The sequence below is a fragment of the Trachemys scripta genome, chromosome 2 (genome assembly GCF_013100865.1).
Source record: "Trachemys scripta elegans isolate TJP31775 chromosome 2, CAS_Tse_1.0, whole genome shotgun sequence".
Classification (NCBI taxonomy): domain Eukaryota; kingdom Metazoa; phylum Chordata; order Testudines; family Emydidae; genus Trachemys; species Trachemys scripta.
The window spans coordinates 20556438-20575151 of NC_048299.1; the positions used below are offsets into that span (position 1 = coordinate 20556438).

The 18714-nt window shown below is 44.9% G+C and overlaps 1 protein-coding gene across 1 annotated transcript in view; it reads right to left on the reverse strand.

The window, feature by feature from the left end:
* Positions 1–18396, reverse strand: part of PTPRN2 (protein tyrosine phosphatase receptor type N2) — a 960120-nt gene extending 941724 nt beyond the window's left edge. Inside the window, exon 1 of the mRNA XM_034760012.1 lies at positions 18102–18396. Within this exon, the coding sequence (XP_034615903.1) occupies positions 18102–18210 (109 nt within the window). The 5' untranslated portion in view covers positions 18211–18396. The remainder of the gene's footprint in view (positions 1–18101) is intronic.
* Positions 18397–18714: the final 318 nt, after the last annotated feature.

Sequence of the window (18714 nt, forward strand, 5' to 3'; positions counted from 1 at the left end):
CTTTAGGTATGGTTAACATACATCCGTATTTTCCCAGACATGTCAGGCTTTTTGGTTCTTAAATCGCCGTCCAGGAGGAATTTTTAAAATTAAAAATTAAAAATCTCCTAGGAAAATACGGACGTATAGTAACCCTATTGGTACAAAAAATACATATTGTGGCACATCCCTTAAATCAGAACTTTTTATAGGGAACGAGTTGTTAAGATTTTGGCAGCTCATCACTGTGCTTAGGTAAAGGTTAGATTTCTAATAAACAGTTTAATATAGAAACAGTTAAAGGCAAAAGCCCTCATCTCTGCATTCCTCGCAAACTGTAAGACAGAGACTCTCCTTTCCTACAGAACCAAGAAGCTCCTTGAGAGAGGGGAAGCAATGCTTGCTCTCTCTACACAGTACACTTCTACAAGACTTGGAAACCCTGCAGGACAGGAGAAGATACTCCCTTTTACCTGATGTCCCTCAGTTCTGCAGTAGAGGAGTCTCCTATAGTAGATGAACTCACATCACTTTAGCATTTAAAAGGCACTGAGAGGGAGGATATCTGGGGTTTTAGAGCAGCCCATTAGAGAAAGGTGCCACTAGTGAAGGTAAGACGTAGATCTGAACTTTTCCAACATTCAGGGACATTCAGTGCTAAGATATTTATTTCAGTCCTATCTCTGTTAATACTATAGGGAATACATTAAACACTCTGGGACTATCAATTCACTGCTGTAAATTTAGAATGAGAACATTCCCCAAAAGTCCTTTACTTTAAAAAAGTTGTACAAGAAAACCCCAAAACAAATCCCAAATGTTAAAAGCTAAACTCTAATGTGAATTCTTTAAGGAATATTACACTCCTACCTCTGAAAAAGAAGCCTTTGCCTGCTCATGTGTGTCATGGTATTCATAGAAAAGTACAATTTCAGATCAGTTTAGGACTTGTAAGTAGTTAAACAAACAATCAGAGAATCTGATTTTGTTCTGGTTCCCTCTGTAGAGCAGGTACCTACATAGCTGTATGTGCTACTGAAACCTTTTTTTTTTTTTGGGGGGGGGGGGGAACTTTTGTTGCAACCAATATATTTTTGGCTCTTTGGAGACAACAAAAGCAGATAGCAGGCTTGTTAGTGCTGACAATGCTATAAAAACAAATATTACAGATGACATCTCAGAAAGGTAATGTAATATCATGTCTGCACTGATTCCATTTGCATCCTTCCTACAGTTAAACAACATGATTAGGGTCTTTAAAAAATAATAAATCCTTCTGCGCTTCTCTCATTATCCTAACTTAAAAACTAGAGCTAGTCAGGAATTGCCAACAATTTTTTTCAGTGGAAAATGCAGTTTCCACCCAGTCAATATTTTTTCAAGAGAAACTTTTGATTTTGTTAACTTTATTTTTCATTGGGGAAATCAAAACAAAACAAAATACTTCAGTTTGTCAAATCAAATCAAAATGTTTCATTTCAGGTCAGTTCACCATTGTACTGCATCTGCCTGAGCTGTGCTTCCTGCAGTGCATCACGGAAGTTGCGGTATGGGTTCCACATGACCTCATTCTCCTCTATGGGCCAGGACTCTGAGGTAGCACCAAGCATCCTCTCTCTTAGGTTCCTGGCTGACTGGTTCTTGCTCATATGCTCAGGGTCTAACTGATTTCCATATGTGGGGTCAGGCAGCAAATTTCCCCCAGGTCAGATTGGCAGTGACCTTTGGGTTTTTTTGCCTTCTTCTGAAGCGTGTGGGTGTGAGTCACTTGCCAGGATTATTTGGCTCACAATCATTTGCCTGCCATTGCAGGCACCTCGGGCACTAGTGCACCTCAGCCCTCCTATTCTTGCCTGTGGCACATAACAGTTAAGTCTCCTGAGGGCTCGATCTAATTTCAGTTATTGGGTTTAGTGTACAAGTGGTGGGTGGTGTTGGTGGCCCGTGATATACATGAGGTCAGACTAGATGAGGCTGGTTGTCACTTCTGGATTTAAACTCTGTAACTCTAGGAACAGAACTTCCTGGCTGGATTACATTTCCCATGAAGCAATGCAGTCTCTCCTCTGGCTGAACCACTGCAGTGTACCATGGGAGTCCCATGACTAATGTGCATCATGGAGGAAGCCTGACCCATACAGGAGAAAAGGGGCAGCACCAAAACTACAACTCCTATGATGCACTGTGGCTGCTCAGGTTGACATGGACACAATTCAATTCAATTTAACTGACTCAAAATATAGTATTTTGATTATGGGAACATCAAAACACAACATTTTGACTTTTCCAAATTGAAAGTTTTCCAAACTTTCCAGTCCATTAAAAATGTCAATAGTTTGCATTTTCATCCTGGTTCAGGACAAAAACTGATGTCAAAATATCAGAATTTCCTATGGGATGAAAGTTCCCATTTTTGACCAACTCTACTTAGAACCTCTCTCCTGCACCAAAACTTATTCTTCACCACAGTTGGGAAATGCAAAGGAGTGTACAGAGCCAGAACCATCTAAAAATGACACCCTTATAACAAGCACCATTCTTGGCTCTGTGGGATCCTGAATAACACAACCTTAGCAACTGTTGAGTTTAGACTTTAGACTTAACTCTAGACTTTAGAGTCCTATTCTGACCACAACACAAAACTAATGGCTCAAAGTGATCATAAAATTTAACAGTACTAGCAATGCCTGCATATCAGGGCAGAACCAGGTTTGGGAGCAACTTCAGATCTCTTGTTCCACAAGCAAGAAATTATCACAACCATCGTGAAAGTGACCTACATAGAAGCCCAAGAGGTGAGGAAGGCTATATTCATTTTTTGTTCATCTAAGCAACTATTAAGCGCAGAATGTTTTGTTCTGGAATTTATTCACCTGTATTATCTTTATTCTCCATGAGATAAATTTAAGTATTATTTTATTTATTTTAGTAGAACTATCTTACCCTGCACAAGTTAATTTTGGTAGCAATAAAGCAACAGTCTGGGAAGAAGGGCTCTTGCTCTGTTTTACAATCTGCACACTTAGATAATTAAAGGCAATGTTACAAAAAAACAAAGACTGCATATCTCAGTTTGAGATCTCTACCTGTCATCTACTTTTCATCCATTTGAAATAAATAAGTAAATAAATAAATAAATAAATAAAGCAAGCTATGTTTCTCAGAGTGACTCTTTCAGGTAACTACATATTAGCTGTTCTCGCTGTGGCTATTTTTGTGTTTCTTTATTTAACATTACCATGTCTTATCTGCCAGTCTGCACACCTAATAGTTGTAAGAGTTTCAAAATGAACAGAGGCAATAAGAAAATAGATTCACCCACTGGTTATACTCTCCATAATAGATCTGACAGCAGACTAGTCATTAAAATATGCTCCTCATAAACATATTTTCCAAATGCCCAACAGATCCACTACATCATTAATTCTAGTGCCTTTTGTATAGTTTAATCTCCCACACCCAAACACAGGTGTCACACAAGGAGGTGGACTTTTATTATTGTGCATTCATAAATATTTTTTTCAGGTAAATGATAGTCTCCTTCTCGTGAAAAAGGCACAGTAAGTGGCCAAACTATAAATGGTAGAAACTTATTCATTTTGGGAAAGAGGTCAGCGAATGGGGAAAAAAATCCAATTTTTGTCTGTTTCACGTTCAGTTACATCTTTTCCTATGCCCTACTGCAGCCCTGGCTAAGAATGGGCTCCTGAAGTCTCAAACTCAGCAGGGATGGGTCTCATCAACACTTTGATGGGAGATCTCCAACTTAAATTCAAGTACTGCAAGAAGTGGTGGTTGCCATTTTACAAATGACATTCTTATTTCTGAATCTGTATTGAAGCAATACTCCAGCATAGGGTCAGGCGTATTGGACTGTTGCAGGTACTGTTTTTGAGATGAAAAATAAAAGCTTCTGACTGCTTCTGGCCTAGCAGAGGCCCGGGGACTTTTTGTGAGGCCAAGGCGGTTAGCTGTGATGCATCAGCCAAATTCCATTTAGAGTAATTCTGTTCTGTTATCCCAAAATCCCCCATAGCTCCATTAAAATGAAGTAATCTTCGCATACTGTCCTAAAACTATTATATAGTATTCCTGTACATTTTTTAGAGGCTTCTGCTTCTCATGCCAGTAGTGATAATATTTCAATGGTGGGAGCAGTGATCTTTCTATAAATGCAGCTTCTAATATTTTGCAGTGCTCGGGACTCTCTATAGTGCCTTTTCCTCTACCTTTCTCCCTATCTTTAGAGTTCAAATAGTAATACCAAGACATATTTTTCTTACCAACAAGAGGGACATGGAAACTATGCACAATTCTACACAGGAAGAAGCAGTTTTATTAAACTAGACACTTGTAGTCTATAATAGTTTTGAAAAACCATTTAATGTGGTGCATGCCCCATCTGTACTGGCAAAGGATCTACCGTATATACTCGTTCATTAGCCTGTTCGTTTATAAGCCGACCCCCCAAGATGGATAAGTAAAAATAGCAAAAACTGTATGACCCTTTCATAAGCCAACCCTATATTTCAGGAGCTGACAAACTTTGGCTCCTGGCCTGCTAGTGGGCCTGGACATTTTGTTTACCTGGAGCGTTCAGAGGCACGGAGCCCCTCAGCTCCCAGTGTCCGCGATTTGCCGTTCCCAGCCAATGGGAGCAGCGAACTGCAGTCACAAGGAGCTGAGGGGCTCCATACCTGCAGACGCTCCAGGAAAACAAAACAACAATGTATTAGATATACAATTCAATGATTCCATAGGAGTTTTAATTCATCAAATTTTGGTGTAGACCCATTTATAAGCTGACCCCCGCTCTTTGAGCCGTCCCTTTTTTACCCAAAGTATTTGGCTTATGAAGGAGTATATACGGTACTTAGTGCTGCATTAACATCTTGCTATTACAAACTTGTTTAAAGGTGGTTCTGGTTAATATGGTTTCACCACCAGCATTCCGAGGGCCTAAATACCAATCATTAATGTAATTTCTTCAAATATAACATTTTAATTTTATTAAAGGAACACTCTCATAGTTTAAGTCCAAAATTTCTGCCTAACTCAAAATTGTTGTATTATATTGTGTTGAGGAATAATTTAGGGCTCAATGTCCTTCTCACACCATCAATCTATTCCTATGGGAAAGACGGGGATTATTTAGGGTTGGGGAAGGTAGAGGACCTTTCCAAAGAAAAACCTTTGTTCTGACCCTGTTTGTTCTAGTTAATAGTTAACTAGCCTCAGACCACTGCAGACATCTTTGGTGAAGCTGGTTATATGATCAGGGCCAGTGCTGACCAACAAGGGTGAGAGGCACTTGCCTCGGGCACACAAAGCCGGGGGGGGGGGGGGGGGGGGGCGCAGAAAGGGGGGGGGAGAAAAAAAAAGCGGCTGGCACGGGGATATTTATAATCCAGGTGATTTCCCCCCCCCGTGCCTCCCCCAGTGTTTCCCGGCCCCACTTGCTTCCCTCCCACCTTCCCCAGCCCCAGAGGAGCAGAGAGTCCCTGTCTTTCTCCTGCAGCAACTGCTGCCACAGGGTCCTAGTGCCCCCCAACTCGACTGCCAGGGCAGACTGACTGTGAGCCTGCCCTTCCCCCTCAGACCCTTTCATTTTCCAATGGGACCCTCCAGCAGCACAGCCCCACCCCCCACCCACAGTCACTGCTCCTGCCCCACCCTGGGCAAGGGGCAGCCCCATCCCTCACCTCCAATGAGACTACAGTCAGGGGCAACAGCAGGGGAGGAGGCACACGCAGCACCCCCCGCACCCACCACGGGGGAGGCGAGGGTGATTCCTGGATTTGAGAGGGGCCCTAGGAGCACATGCAGTGACAGTGGTGGGGGTGAGTGTGCTGCTGGGGGGGGCAAAAAAGGGGGGCTCCTCCCCCAGAGCTTGCTGCTGCTGGCAGGGAAAGGGCTGGAGGGAGTCCTCCTCTCTGGTCCCTGTCCTGGAGCAGCCTGCCTGCATCCCAAACTCATCCCCAGCCCTGCCCCACCCCACCCCAGAGCCCACATCCCCAGTCAGAGCTTTCACCCCCCCACCGCACCCTCAACCCTCTGCCCGAGCCCCTCCAGCACCCCAAACACCTTATCCCCAGTCCCAGTCAGAGGCCTCGTCCCCCTGCACTCCAACCCTCTGCCCAAGCCCTGAGCCCCTCCAGCACCCCAAACACCTTATTCCCAGTCCCAGCCAGAGGCCTTGTCCCCCTGCACTCCAACCCTCTGCCCAAGCCCTGAGCCTTTCCAACACCCCAAACCTCCCATTCCCAGTCCCAGCCAGAGCCCTCATTCCCCAGCACCCTGACCCTCTGCCCCAGACCTGAGCCTCTCCAGCACCACAAACCTCCCATTCCCAGCCCCAGCCAGAGCCCTCACCCCCTACTCTCACCCTGAGCTCCTCCCACACTCCAAATCCCTCATCTGCAGCCACACCCCACAGCCCTCACCCCTGCACCCCATCCCTCTGCACCCCTCCCATCCCCAAACTCCCTCCCAGAACCTGCACCTCAATCCCCTGCCCCAGCCTAGGGCCTGCACCCCAGACCTCCTCCCTCACCCAAACTCCCTCCGAGAACCTTGGGCGGGTGGGGGGGCAGAGTTTGGGCATGGGCGGGTTCTGGGCACCACCAAAATTTCTACAAATCTGCCACCCCTGATCCTGCCCTGCAAACCTGAACTCCCAGCATTCTCAGGACACAGGCTGATCCCCAGTGGCCACTGCTGATATCCAGCACCTCCCTCTTTTCTTAACCTGCGAGTCCCTCTCTGGATTGGAACTGGACTGGAACCAAAGACCATCTTGGAAGCAACATTACCAGCCCAAGCAGTCAAAAATCATGAGTTAGACCCCCCCCCCCCCCCCCAAAATCACAGGCTCTATCACCGCTGCTTCATTCATTCTTCGGCGGCAGGCCCTTCCCTCCGAGAGGGACTGAGGGACCCGCCGCCAAATTGCCGCCGAAAAGCCGGCCCTGGGGAGGGTGCAATTTTATATTCTTGCCTCAGGTGCAAAAATACCTAGTTACAGCTCTGATCAGGGCCTAAATTAAATGGACACACTTTATCATAGCCAGCTCCATGTGCTTGAGTATTTAGATTGACAGTTCTCTAGTGAATTACAATATCCACAAATAGTATCACCATAACAATATTTGGCAAAACTTATTCATAAATGAACTGGGGAAATAGAGCATAGGAAACCATAGTGGGAGTACCACCCACAGCGGCATGAATAAGCATCAATAAATGGCATAACAAAAATTGATCTCTTTCCAGTTAATTGCCATCTGGTGATATTTTACAATATGAAGTTTAGAAAAAGAGATATTACATGCTGGCTCCAACACAAAAAAAGATTGAGGAGAAAAACTGTTAAAATAATATGTTGTTAAGACTCTGCTTTAAACAGAGCTAATCATATTATATTCAACCACTTTCAAGCAGGCCTATTAAAACCTATGATGTCTTGGATCTCCAAAATCCCTAGATTGATATCAGGACTAGTGGGAGTCTACAAAGCACTGATGGAAATGAAAATGCCTAAATCCTCATTCACTCCAAAACACCTAAAGGAGCATGAAGAGAGCTGATGGGGCTGTTCATGAGAGGGGCTTTGACTTAGGCACTTGAACTACCCTCAGAGTCCCCTTGTGTGAAGATGATTTTTCAGCTGAAAACAACTTCTTAGTGTTATTCTAATAGAGGGAAAACAAAGATAATGAGATGAACAACAGCTTAATATTCAGTGTAGATCACTCTGTTAAAAGGGAATTAAAATGGCTAATTGTATGCTTGGACATGCACCCACTGAGGTCCAGTAATCCTTTAAACCACTAGTTCATCAGGACAGCCCTGAGATGCATCTGTTTTGATTTACTTTATCTTCACTATACACACCCACAGCCACACCATTTTAGTTATTTCTTAGTACGTGTTATATCAACCAACATGACATCTGCTACCCGTTTGCTTGCCTGCCTCCCATTTCCTTCACCCTTTCTTTGTTATTTGCCTTCAGATTGTAAACTCTTCAGAGTGGACATAACAGATGGACAAACAAAAATGCCATTGAGTTGAGTGTAGCACCTCGTTTTGCTTGGCTAACTTTAATGCCAGATATAATGTAGTCATGGTGCTATGAAAGCTTCCCCTCGCTCCTTTTCCAAATGCTACTCAATCATCACAGATAGCAGCAATTTCTGTTGCTCAATAAAAAAGTGATTGAGAGATTTACTCTGATTGCCACATAAGAATATGATTGAGTGATCTTAATGTCCTAGTCTATTGACAGTTGATAAGATGGAAATACTACAAAATAATACTAACTTTATTTTTTCCTTGGAAATCTCTGGTTTCACCATTGTCATGTTGATTATGAATAGGTCATTTTTCAACTGTTATTATTCAATGGGGAATGTCTGCATGTAATCCAGGGTGTAGTAGTTATGCCAAAAGTAACATCAAGGACAAGTGCAGAGTCCTGCACTTAGGATGGAAGGATCCCATGCACTGCTACAGGCTGGGGACCGACTGGCTAAGTGGCAGTTCTGCAGAAAAGGACTTGGGGATTACAGTGGATGAGAAGCTGGATATGAGTCAACAGCGTGCCCTTGTTGCCAAAACGGCTAATGGCAGATTGGGCTGCGTTAGTAGGAGCATTGCAAGCAGATCCAGGGAAGTGATTATTCCCCTCTATTCTGCACTGGTGAGGGCACATCTGGAGTATTGCGTCCAGTTTTGGGCCCCCCACTACAGAAAGGATGTGGACAGATTGGAGAGAGTCCAGCAGAAGCCAACAAAAATTATTAGGGGGCTGGGCACATGACTTATGAGGAGAGGCTGAGGGAACTGGGCTTATTTAGCAGAAGAGAAGAGTGAGGGGGATTTGATAGCAGCCTTCAACTATCTGAGGAGGGGTTCTAAAAAGGATTGAGCTAGGCTGTTCTCAGTGGTGGCAGATTACAGAACAAGGAGCAATGGTCTCAAGTTGCAGTGAGGGAGGTCTAGGTTGGATATTAGGAAAAAACTATTTTACTAGGAGGGTGGTGAAACACTGGAATGAGTTAACTAAGGAGGTGGTGAATCTCCATCCTTAAAGGTTTTTAAGGCCCGGCTTGACAAAGCACTGGCTGGGATGATTTAGTTGGGGTTGGTCCTGCTTTGAGCAGGGGGTTGGACTAGATGACCTCCTGAGGTCTCTTCCAACCCTAATCTTCTATGATTCTGTGATTTTGCTGCTGCCCTTAACTCTCTCTAAACCTCTCTGTCAATTCCATGGCATCTCTCCACAATTTGACCCTCTCATCATTTCACACCTTTGCTCCTCTCTCCCATGATCCTGTATATCTGTTTAATCCCCAACTCCACTCTCCCCTTTTCCAAACATCTATACATCTTCCACATTTACTTTTATGCCTCTACTCCCTTACACCTCTCCTGAACTTCTGACTCCCAGCACATAAACATGACACCCCCACTCCCTTGCCTCTGCCCAACATCTAGTTGATTTCTCATATGCACAGTTAAGACAACCTATCAGAAACTTCTCTACCACCACTACTTTCCTCTCCCAGATTTATCTCTAAAACAATCTCTAATCCCTTCTCCCATTTTCATCCAATCCCACAAACTACCCCTTCCTAAATCTGCCTCTAAACCTTAACAGTGGTAACTTCAGCAATATTCAGGCAAATAACTATCCAACTGTATGGAACGTGTGACAGTCAGAGGTGTCAATCTGTTGATACAAGAACATCTGAGGACACTGCTCAGGTTTTGTGCTGGAGTGCAAATTTGATGAAGCTGGGCTATATATTATTGCTTTTGGAAATGGAAATGGAAGTCTTTCGAGTGCTGGAGTCCATCGTCAGCAGTTGCACAGGCAATGTAAAAGCATAAAGGAATGCAAGAGATTTCCCCCTAACTTGCTATTTCTGTAGTTTTCAGGCTTCCTGCTCAAGTTGGCCAAAATGGCCATCCACAAACCAGGAGGAGGAAGCTCAATGTGGAGGTGCTCTATGACTCTGGGAGCTATTTCCAGTCCTCAGGTGATCATGCCTCCAAGCAGAATTCCTCTGGGCAGTGTCCACTGACTCCTTAGACATCTTTGAGGAGCAGTGGGCATCTTCAGGGGTTCTCTGCTCGGTGTCCTCCTCTGGAGCCTGGATTTTTCAATCTTTGACCTTCACTCCCATCCGTTTTTTCATTTGTTGTCCCAATAATTCATTTGTGGTCTGGGTTCAGTGGTTCCTCCCCTCATTTGAAGGGGGGCAGATCATTCTTTTTGGGTGGCCCTAAGCCGACCTATCCCAGTACCGATAACAGGTAACTCAGGAGACCCACATGACAAGTAGCTGGGAGCTTTTTCTCTTGGACTGAGGGAAGCCTGGGTAGCTGAGCTGGAAGCCTGACTGGAGGCAGGGACTGATCAGGTACTGCAGCCTGCCTAAAACTCTAGGTAGAGGCAGACTGTAATGATCTCGGGTAGTGGGAGTGAAATTCATGAATTTGGGCCAGTTTGAAGCTGGAGATAGCCAGTAAAAAAGGTTACCATCTGGGCGGAAGAGTCAGTTGTTCATGCTACTTTTCTGTTGGACTGCAAGTGAAAAAACTTTGAGGCCCTGGGGGAAGTGAGTGGTAGGAAGTGGATCGCAGGGAAACATGCTCGAATCATTCTGGGGTATTTGCTATTACTGCCTCTCATAGGGCCCAGGGTCAGAGATTGGGAGAGAGGGCCCTGGCTCCTCTATCAACCTTCATTTTGTGGAAAGGGCTGTGATGGAGTTTGATTCTGGGTGAAATCCAGACCAGTGAGGGGTTGTATCACCACTTGCCCTGCAACCGTGGGTGCCTTACTATGCTTTGCTGCTGTAGTTCCCAGCCTAGGACACTTACAGCTAGCCTACAGGCATGCAGGCAGGACTGGACTGGATTAACACAGGGGTTTTAGGGGCTGCAGCCCAGAGCCTCTGGCTAAGGGGGGCCCCGCAGGCCGCATGGGGCCTGCTGCTTCTTTTCATCCAGCCCGCGGCAAGTCTCCATGTTGCAGGCCAGACACCAGTCCCTGAGCATCAGCGCCCTGCTCTCCGCGGGGCTGGAGCCACGAGTGCCGGCTTGCCAGCATGTCCTTGTGGCCCCTAGGCGAGAGGCATTCAGTGAATCTCTGCGTGCTGCCCCCATCCCCAGTGCCATGGCCAATGGACGCTGCGGGCACAGCGCCTGTGGGCGCGGGCAGCGTGCATCACGCAGAGCAGCCTGGCTCCTCCGCCTAGAGGCTGGACGTGCCAGCCACCTTGGGGAGCAGAGCAGCGCAGAGCCAGGGACTCTGCCTTAGCCCGCTGCACCGCCAACCAAGAATCACCCGAGGTAAGCGCCTCTCAGCGGAGCCTGTACCTTGCACCCCAACCCAGAGCTCCCTCCTGCACCCAAACACCCTCCCAGACCTTGCACCCCCACCTGCACCCCAACCCCGTCCCAGCCCTGAGCCCCCCCAGCACCCAAATTCCCACCCAGAGCCCAAAACCTGAACCTCCTGCTGCATCCCTGGCCCTCCCCCCGAGCTGGAGCTGCACCCCCTCCCATACCCCAATCCCCTGCCCCAGCCCTGAGCCCACTCCCACACTCCAAACCATCAGGGGCCCCACAAAATCTAATAGCCCCAGGACCACAAGAGAGTTAATTCAGCCCTGCATGCAGATCACATCCTGAGTATCTGTGTGCTCTGCAGCCATCCCTGGTTTAGCAACTCTGACCCCAACAGCCCAACCTGGCATCCACCAACCTTGATTGAGAAATACTAAGGTTCAGTTGTTCTTGTAAACAGACAAAAGCACATCATGACTTATTAACTTAACTGGGATAAATACATTCTTCCATTTAAACTCAGCACTGAATTGGTTTACAGTAAACATAAAACAAATTTATTAACAAAAGGACATAAATGAAGTTATGCCAAGTAAGAGGAATAATGTTAGAAAGCATTACAAGCATATAAAAGTGAAAACACCACATCTAGAAGTCTAAAATTTAACCTAGCAAGGTATAGGCTTTCTTCGGGATGGTTTCTCAACTATATTCAGTTTCCAGAGACTTCAACCCCTTCTCCCGCTTGGTTGAATGACCCATCTTTCTCAGCTTGCAAAAGCTCTGTTCCCTTAAGTCTGTCTTGTGATGGATCCTAAAGATGGCTTTTGTTTTTGCTTATATCGTCCGAAGTTCAATTACCTCAGTTCAAGAAGCAGGATGACCATACTGTTCTTCCCTTCCTTTGGGCTTCCCATCCCACTGTATGTAAATAGGGCTTCTACTGTCTTGATTCCACTATGCTTAATTTATATAGGAAACAGGCAAATAACTGCCTTTTATCTTGTCTGGGAGAGAACCTGTTTCTCCCTGTTTGGCCATAGACTTTAAAACTTAATATCAGGTATTCATATTTCCTCATATAGTGTTAATACATACCTTTCACAATGATATTAATCACCAGTGTGTCGTCAGCTTTCAGAAAATACCTCACTCTATGCACTTTTATTATAAAGTAATATTGTATACAATCAGTTGATTCAATTGCTTATCACTTTAGACACCCGGTCTTTAGAGACCAGTAAACCTGTGAAATTGATTTTTAGGAGGGTAACCCTTCAAAGTAAAGTTTATTAAAGCTGTGAGGAAGACAACATGGAGTCTGGTGGTAAAGAAAGCTTCACGCTCTTTCTTCCCCACTTGTTAGCTTAAATGGAAATTGTTTTGTTTCCTGCCATCTCCTTTCCCTGCTGTCTTGATGGTCCTGTTTACTACTTACATGCAAATATGGAACTTCATTGCCTTTGCCTGAACAACAGGCTGGTCAGAGAATCAAATTCATATACCTTTGTCTAAGTGAGACCTGTTTACCAACTCCCCCTGACATGTTTAGTTTAAGCACACTTTAGTCATAATTCTAATGTATACACATATCTCGTAATACCCACCACATACATATATCACACAGTTTTCAAATGCTACCTCAATTCATATTTTGTACAAAATGATTACACTAGTGTAGAGTGTGAATGCAGGGGTGCCCAGTGTCACAGGGGCATTAAACACCTTTCCCTACCCCCACCCTGGAGAAGAAAGAGATACTGTAATCACTGAGTCAATGGCATGCCACCCACAGGGGCCCAGAGGTGGGCTGAAGACCCTTTATTTTGTTTAACTCTGTTATCCCAGAAGGGGGTGAACCCAAATGGTGACCCAGCCGGAGGGCCGAGTTGCTATGTACCGAAAAGTGGACCACCATAGTGTTGGAGTGATTACTGGTGAGGGACACTGGGAACAGGAGAGAGCTGGGACACAGTGACCTAATCACTAGAAAGCACCACCAGTAAGCCCAGTCCCCATCACAGGTGGGTTTGGTAATGTTAACACCTGTCCACTAAGTACCAAACTGAAATTAATTGATTTGCCATTCCCCAATAACTAGCCATCAGATGGCAGCAACTTTCAGCCACTACTAATCCTAGGCTGAATTCAAACCACTGACTAAAAAAAGACACTATCCTTTTGTATACTTTCTTCGGTCTTGTCAGCCATTCAGTATTCTTGTAATTTAAGAATCAACATTTGGATGTAGAACTAACTCCATATTCATACAGACCCTCCTCTCTCTCTCACTCACTCAGTTGGGTGGGGGGGTTGGGGGGGGCAGAGAGGGAACCCAAGCCCCTGATCTGGCAGTTATTCATCCTGTGTTCAACTTTACTCATATAAGTAGTCCCGGGACTGAAGCCCAAGTCAATTTTGTTTAGCACAGTGTTCTTTGTGAAATTCATACAAATAATACGCAGCACTATCTAAAAGTCTATAAGTTAATGTAATCAGTTTCTACCTACCTACCATTTTTAAAATTAACCTGCAACTGAAATGAAATGTAATTTACTCTGTTCATTCACTGTATGTGTCAAGCTTGAATGTAACCTACAGTTACTGTTTTATCAAAAAAAAGGATCTTTCCTACTTCTTCTAAACTGAAATGCTGCCACATAAATTACAGTCCACTTGATCTTGGTTTACATTTACAGCAAATTTTGATCAAATAATTTCCATAGCACTTTGAAGGCAACTGTTATTATAGGGCACATGGAAACAATTGTTTCCAACAATTTACTTTCCAAAACACTTTGATTTATTGCAATCATAATAGAGAGCTAAAGATACAAAAACAGAACTCAAGTTTATAAACCACAGTAGAACTACATTGCTACATTCAAAATACATCATAAAATATTAACTTTTTTGTACAAATAACCACATCCATTTCACTGCAGTTCACAAGCATCACCTTCTGCATTACAAATTTATACTTTAAGTCACCATATCTAAAATAAAATCAATACAATACTTACTTAATACCAATATTAAGGTGATTGTAGTCACCTTAAAGTACTGACCTAAGTTTAATGTTTTAGTATAAATAAAACATCTCTGATGCAATATTGTAATAAACAATACTGACAATTTCTTTTGTTCCCAAGTTTCCCATAGCATCTAAGTAATCTAATATGAAAATCAGATCCAACTGTATCTTTTTTAAAAGAGACACTATCAAATTGAAACCAACAATCCTGTATGAAAATGTTGTACCTTCTATAGTTATAAGCAACACCCAAGATTAGTAAAACTGCTTGATTTATGTATTTGAAAACATGTTGTGCACAGCCAATTTCACTGTTTCTCCTGTGTAGTTATTTAGTAAGGGAGAAACGGACTAGCCGAAAAGATCCATATTGCCACCAGTAGGGGAGCAGAATTTTTTTTTTAAAAAAAGGGAATTTAGAAAACAAAATAAGGATATATTGTTTGTAGGCTGCTCTGTCGGAAACTGTTGTTTGTGTTCTTGTTTTTTAAAATAGTTAACCACCAAAAATTCAAGTTGGCAGTGTCCCTTTAACATATAAGGATTAATTTAGAATATTAAACTATCAGCTCTATTTTTTATCAGTCTTCTGAACACAGTATATATACTGGATACAATGTACTCATCTGTTTTGTTTTTTTTTCTCTGAGAAACTGAACACCTTGTTGGAAAAGATAAGACCATCTCTTCTTAGCTAAATCTAGTTTTTTTGCCATATGTTTTCACATTTAGTTGCGTGAAAAATGCTACCAGTAAAGAAGCATTTTAAATGTCAAGAAGCAGTAGCAGGCAGTATGTTCTCTTGCTGATAATGGTATCTTATAAAAACACATTCTTATAGGGCAGACTTGCAATAGTATGTGCAATATAGGGGTAGAGGAAGGAAGATCTACAAATCTAATATTTTATCTTGCATTTTAGCTTGTCAATACCCAACTTCTTGAAACAACCACGTAGGTATTTAGATATGTAATCATTTGAAGATGATCATTTTATTGTAATTAATAACTTATACAACAATTTTGCACACAAAAAGGTCCTGTGAGGTTCTGCAAGGGTGTATATTTATATTTATGAGTCAGTCTATAGTGAGACTTACTGGATCACCTACTAAATACAAACTAAATATGATTTTTTTTCTAAAGGTACATTGTTTTTAAGTGGACTCCAGCATTTATTATAGAGGTTTTATAATGCATCTGTATATATTTGCACTACTATGTGTGAAGAAAGTGGGATTGTGTTGAAACAGAGGAAAGCAAATGTATAACCTCCACGGCAACCAAAAACCTCAGACATATTGTACAGTGTTACATTTACTTTTATTACAGTAATTGTTGCCTACAATTGTACAAACCCTTCATAAATTAGTAAAAAATTAAAGTTTTGAACTCACGATTAACAAGATACTGAAATGATGTTCCATAGCATGATTAATAAAATTCTAAAAGGATGGGAGATTTTAAAACTGTTTCTATGCCCAGCAGTGCTAGAGCTGTTTATTTTCCTGGCTTTTCTGAAAGGCAATAAAGCCTTTCCTCCTTTTCAAAAAGATCCATACTTTCAAACTTCTTGTGATTCCCAAAAAGATTTTAAATTTATGTTCAGGGCACCAGGAACCAGAAACTGAATTGTGTCAAGAAGCGGAATCTAAATGACTGCATTCTTAAAATAAAAGAAAATACTAAGATAATATTGGAATATTTTGGACACAGGCATATCACAAGATTTTGAGGCCATGAAGAGCAGGGTCCATGACTGAAGCAACTGAGGATGCTGCTACTATCTTCAGTCCAAAATCTTTCTCCCTAAAAAACATGTCTCACCTACCCCCCTCACAGCAAGCACTTAATGTCTTATTCTCTCTGGCTTGAACACTCCTACTGAAATCATTAGCTTCACTTTTAATCCTTTTTAACAAACAATATTAGCATTAGGAAAACTGTACAGTTTGCTTTAGAGGGGTTCCTCTGTTTTTAATTTAATTGTTTTATTATAGAAAGGGGGATTTCACAGAGGAAGCTAATTTAAATAGACATTCTGATCCCCCTAACCAGTCCAGGGAGCCACTAAAATGATGCCAAATGCAAAACTCTCTAAGTCACCACCTTCTTCTTGCAAGGTGAGTCACTGTAGGAAGCTGTAAGTCAGGGTGACTGTTTGGATAGATATCATTGTGAGTAGCTTTGATGGGGATTTAGTTATAAGAGTTTCAGTGAAAGGAGAAGGCTTGTTGCGATGAGGTTTGGATAAGATGATGTAGTGTTTAGCTGCAGAGCATGAGGTTAGTTGTAAGAGTATCTCTGAGTAGATTAGGGTTAGTGTTGGGGGTCTCATGATTTGGGGGAGCTGAATTTGGGGAATTCAAATGCAGGGTTTAGTGCTTGGAAGTTCTCTGTGGGAGGTTTATTTAAATGGAATCTTAGTAAGAGGACTTAGTTTGAGAAGGTCTCAGCAGGATAAGGCTTTTTGATGGTCTTCATGGGATATTGTTCAATAGTTTTGGGGCTCTCCATGAGTTAAGCTTAACCTGGAGTTCAGTAGTGTGTCAGTGGGTGGGTTAATTTGGGGTATCTCAGAGGGGGGTTGTTTGGGAATTTCTGTGTATAGGGATCTCAGTGTGAGTTTAAAGCATATGAGGGGTCCAGTGGAATGAGTTGTGATTTGGGGAGATTATATATATGGAGACCTTGGTGCATTTAGTTTGGGGTGGGTGGCAGTGGGGTACTTTTAATTTTGGGGGCTTGGTGATTGGACGGTTTCAGTGGAAGATTTAAGTGTGAGGGGGGATTTAGTGGGATGAATTTAGTTGGAGAAGCATGTGGGGTGGTGTCTCACATTAATGGTCTCAATAGGGTGAGTTTGGTAGGGTGTCTCAGCAGGATGAGGTTAGTTTGAGGGGGTCCCATGTAGTTGATCTCCATGGCTGAATTTGATGAGGAGATTAGGGAACTGGTGTTGAGGTTCTCTGTGGGAAGCCTCAAATGAATGGTGTCACTGTAGCAAGTTTAGCTGCTGTGGATCTTACATGAATGCTCCTAGGGACACAAGTACAGGTAGGCACATTGGGGAGCTCTCACAAATGCTTTTGGTGGTGTAGTCTCTGTTCAGATGGATTTCACCTGAAAGCTCTCAGCGGGGAGGTTTCACACGATGGTCTCAGTGGGGGAGGTTTGGCAGGAGAGTCTCTGGGGATCTCACACAATGGACTCAGTGGGGTCGGTTTGGAGTGGGTCTCTGGGGATCTCACACCATGGTCTCAATGGGGTAGGTTTGGCAGGGAGATCTCACACCATGGTCTCAATGGGGTAGGTTTGAGTGGGTCTCTGGGGATCTCACACCATGATGAGTCTGGCAGTGGGCTCGGCAGTGAGGGGGGCTCATGAAACTGGCAGTGGGGCGAGTTGGGGGGGGTGTCTTTCAACCTGGTGAGTGGGGAGGAACTGGGGGAGAGGTCACACAGGAGGCTCGCAGGGTGGGCTAGGGGGTCTCACACGAGGCGCTCGACGGGAGAGGGCTGGGGGCTCCTGCCGAGGGGCTCACAGGAGGCGCCCAGCAGAGCGGCAGGGGGCTGACACCGGGCGCTTGGCGGGGCGCCTCGGGCCGAAGGGATCACACGAGGCGTTCAGCGGGGGAGGAGGCAGGTTACACGGGGCGGGCTGTCCGCCGGGCAGCCCCGCTCACCTGTGATAACCCAGCCCAGCCCCTCCTCTGCGGCCGCAGCACTCACCGAATCTGGCCTCGGCGGCGGCTCCGGCGCGCGGCAGCGGGCTGTGCGGGGCGGCGGCGAAGACTGGCAGCAGCAGCAGCGGGAGCATGGAGCCGAGCGCCCCCATCATGCCTGGCCCATCGCAGGCGGCTGCCCGGTCCGGTCCGGTCCGCTCCCTCCGGCGCTCAGTCCATGCTGCCTCGTCCGGGCTGGCTTCGCTTCCCGGCGGCTCCCTAGATCCGGCAGCAGCAGCTTCAACACCCAGGACAGCTACCAGCGCCGCCCGCCCCAGCCGGCCCCTCCCCGGCCTCCACGCCAGGCAGGCAGCAGGAGGGGGAGCCGGCGCACAGGCGCCTCCTCCCTGCACATGAATGAGCTCCGCGCTGCAGCTGCTTCCCATTGAGCCCCACGGGCCAGGGCTCCCGCCCCGCCTCGCCTGCCCGCACCCTGGACTGGGGGTGCGGGAGCTCGCCTCACCCCCCCCCCCCCCCTGGACTGGGTTTGAAGGAGCCCCCCCACACACCCCTCCCCGGCCTGAGGGAGGGTGGGCTTCCCTGACTCTCTCTGCCCACCCCAAATGCTTCTAAACCGTCTCTGCCCCAGAGCGAGGTTCCCTATCAGCAAACGTTGGTGC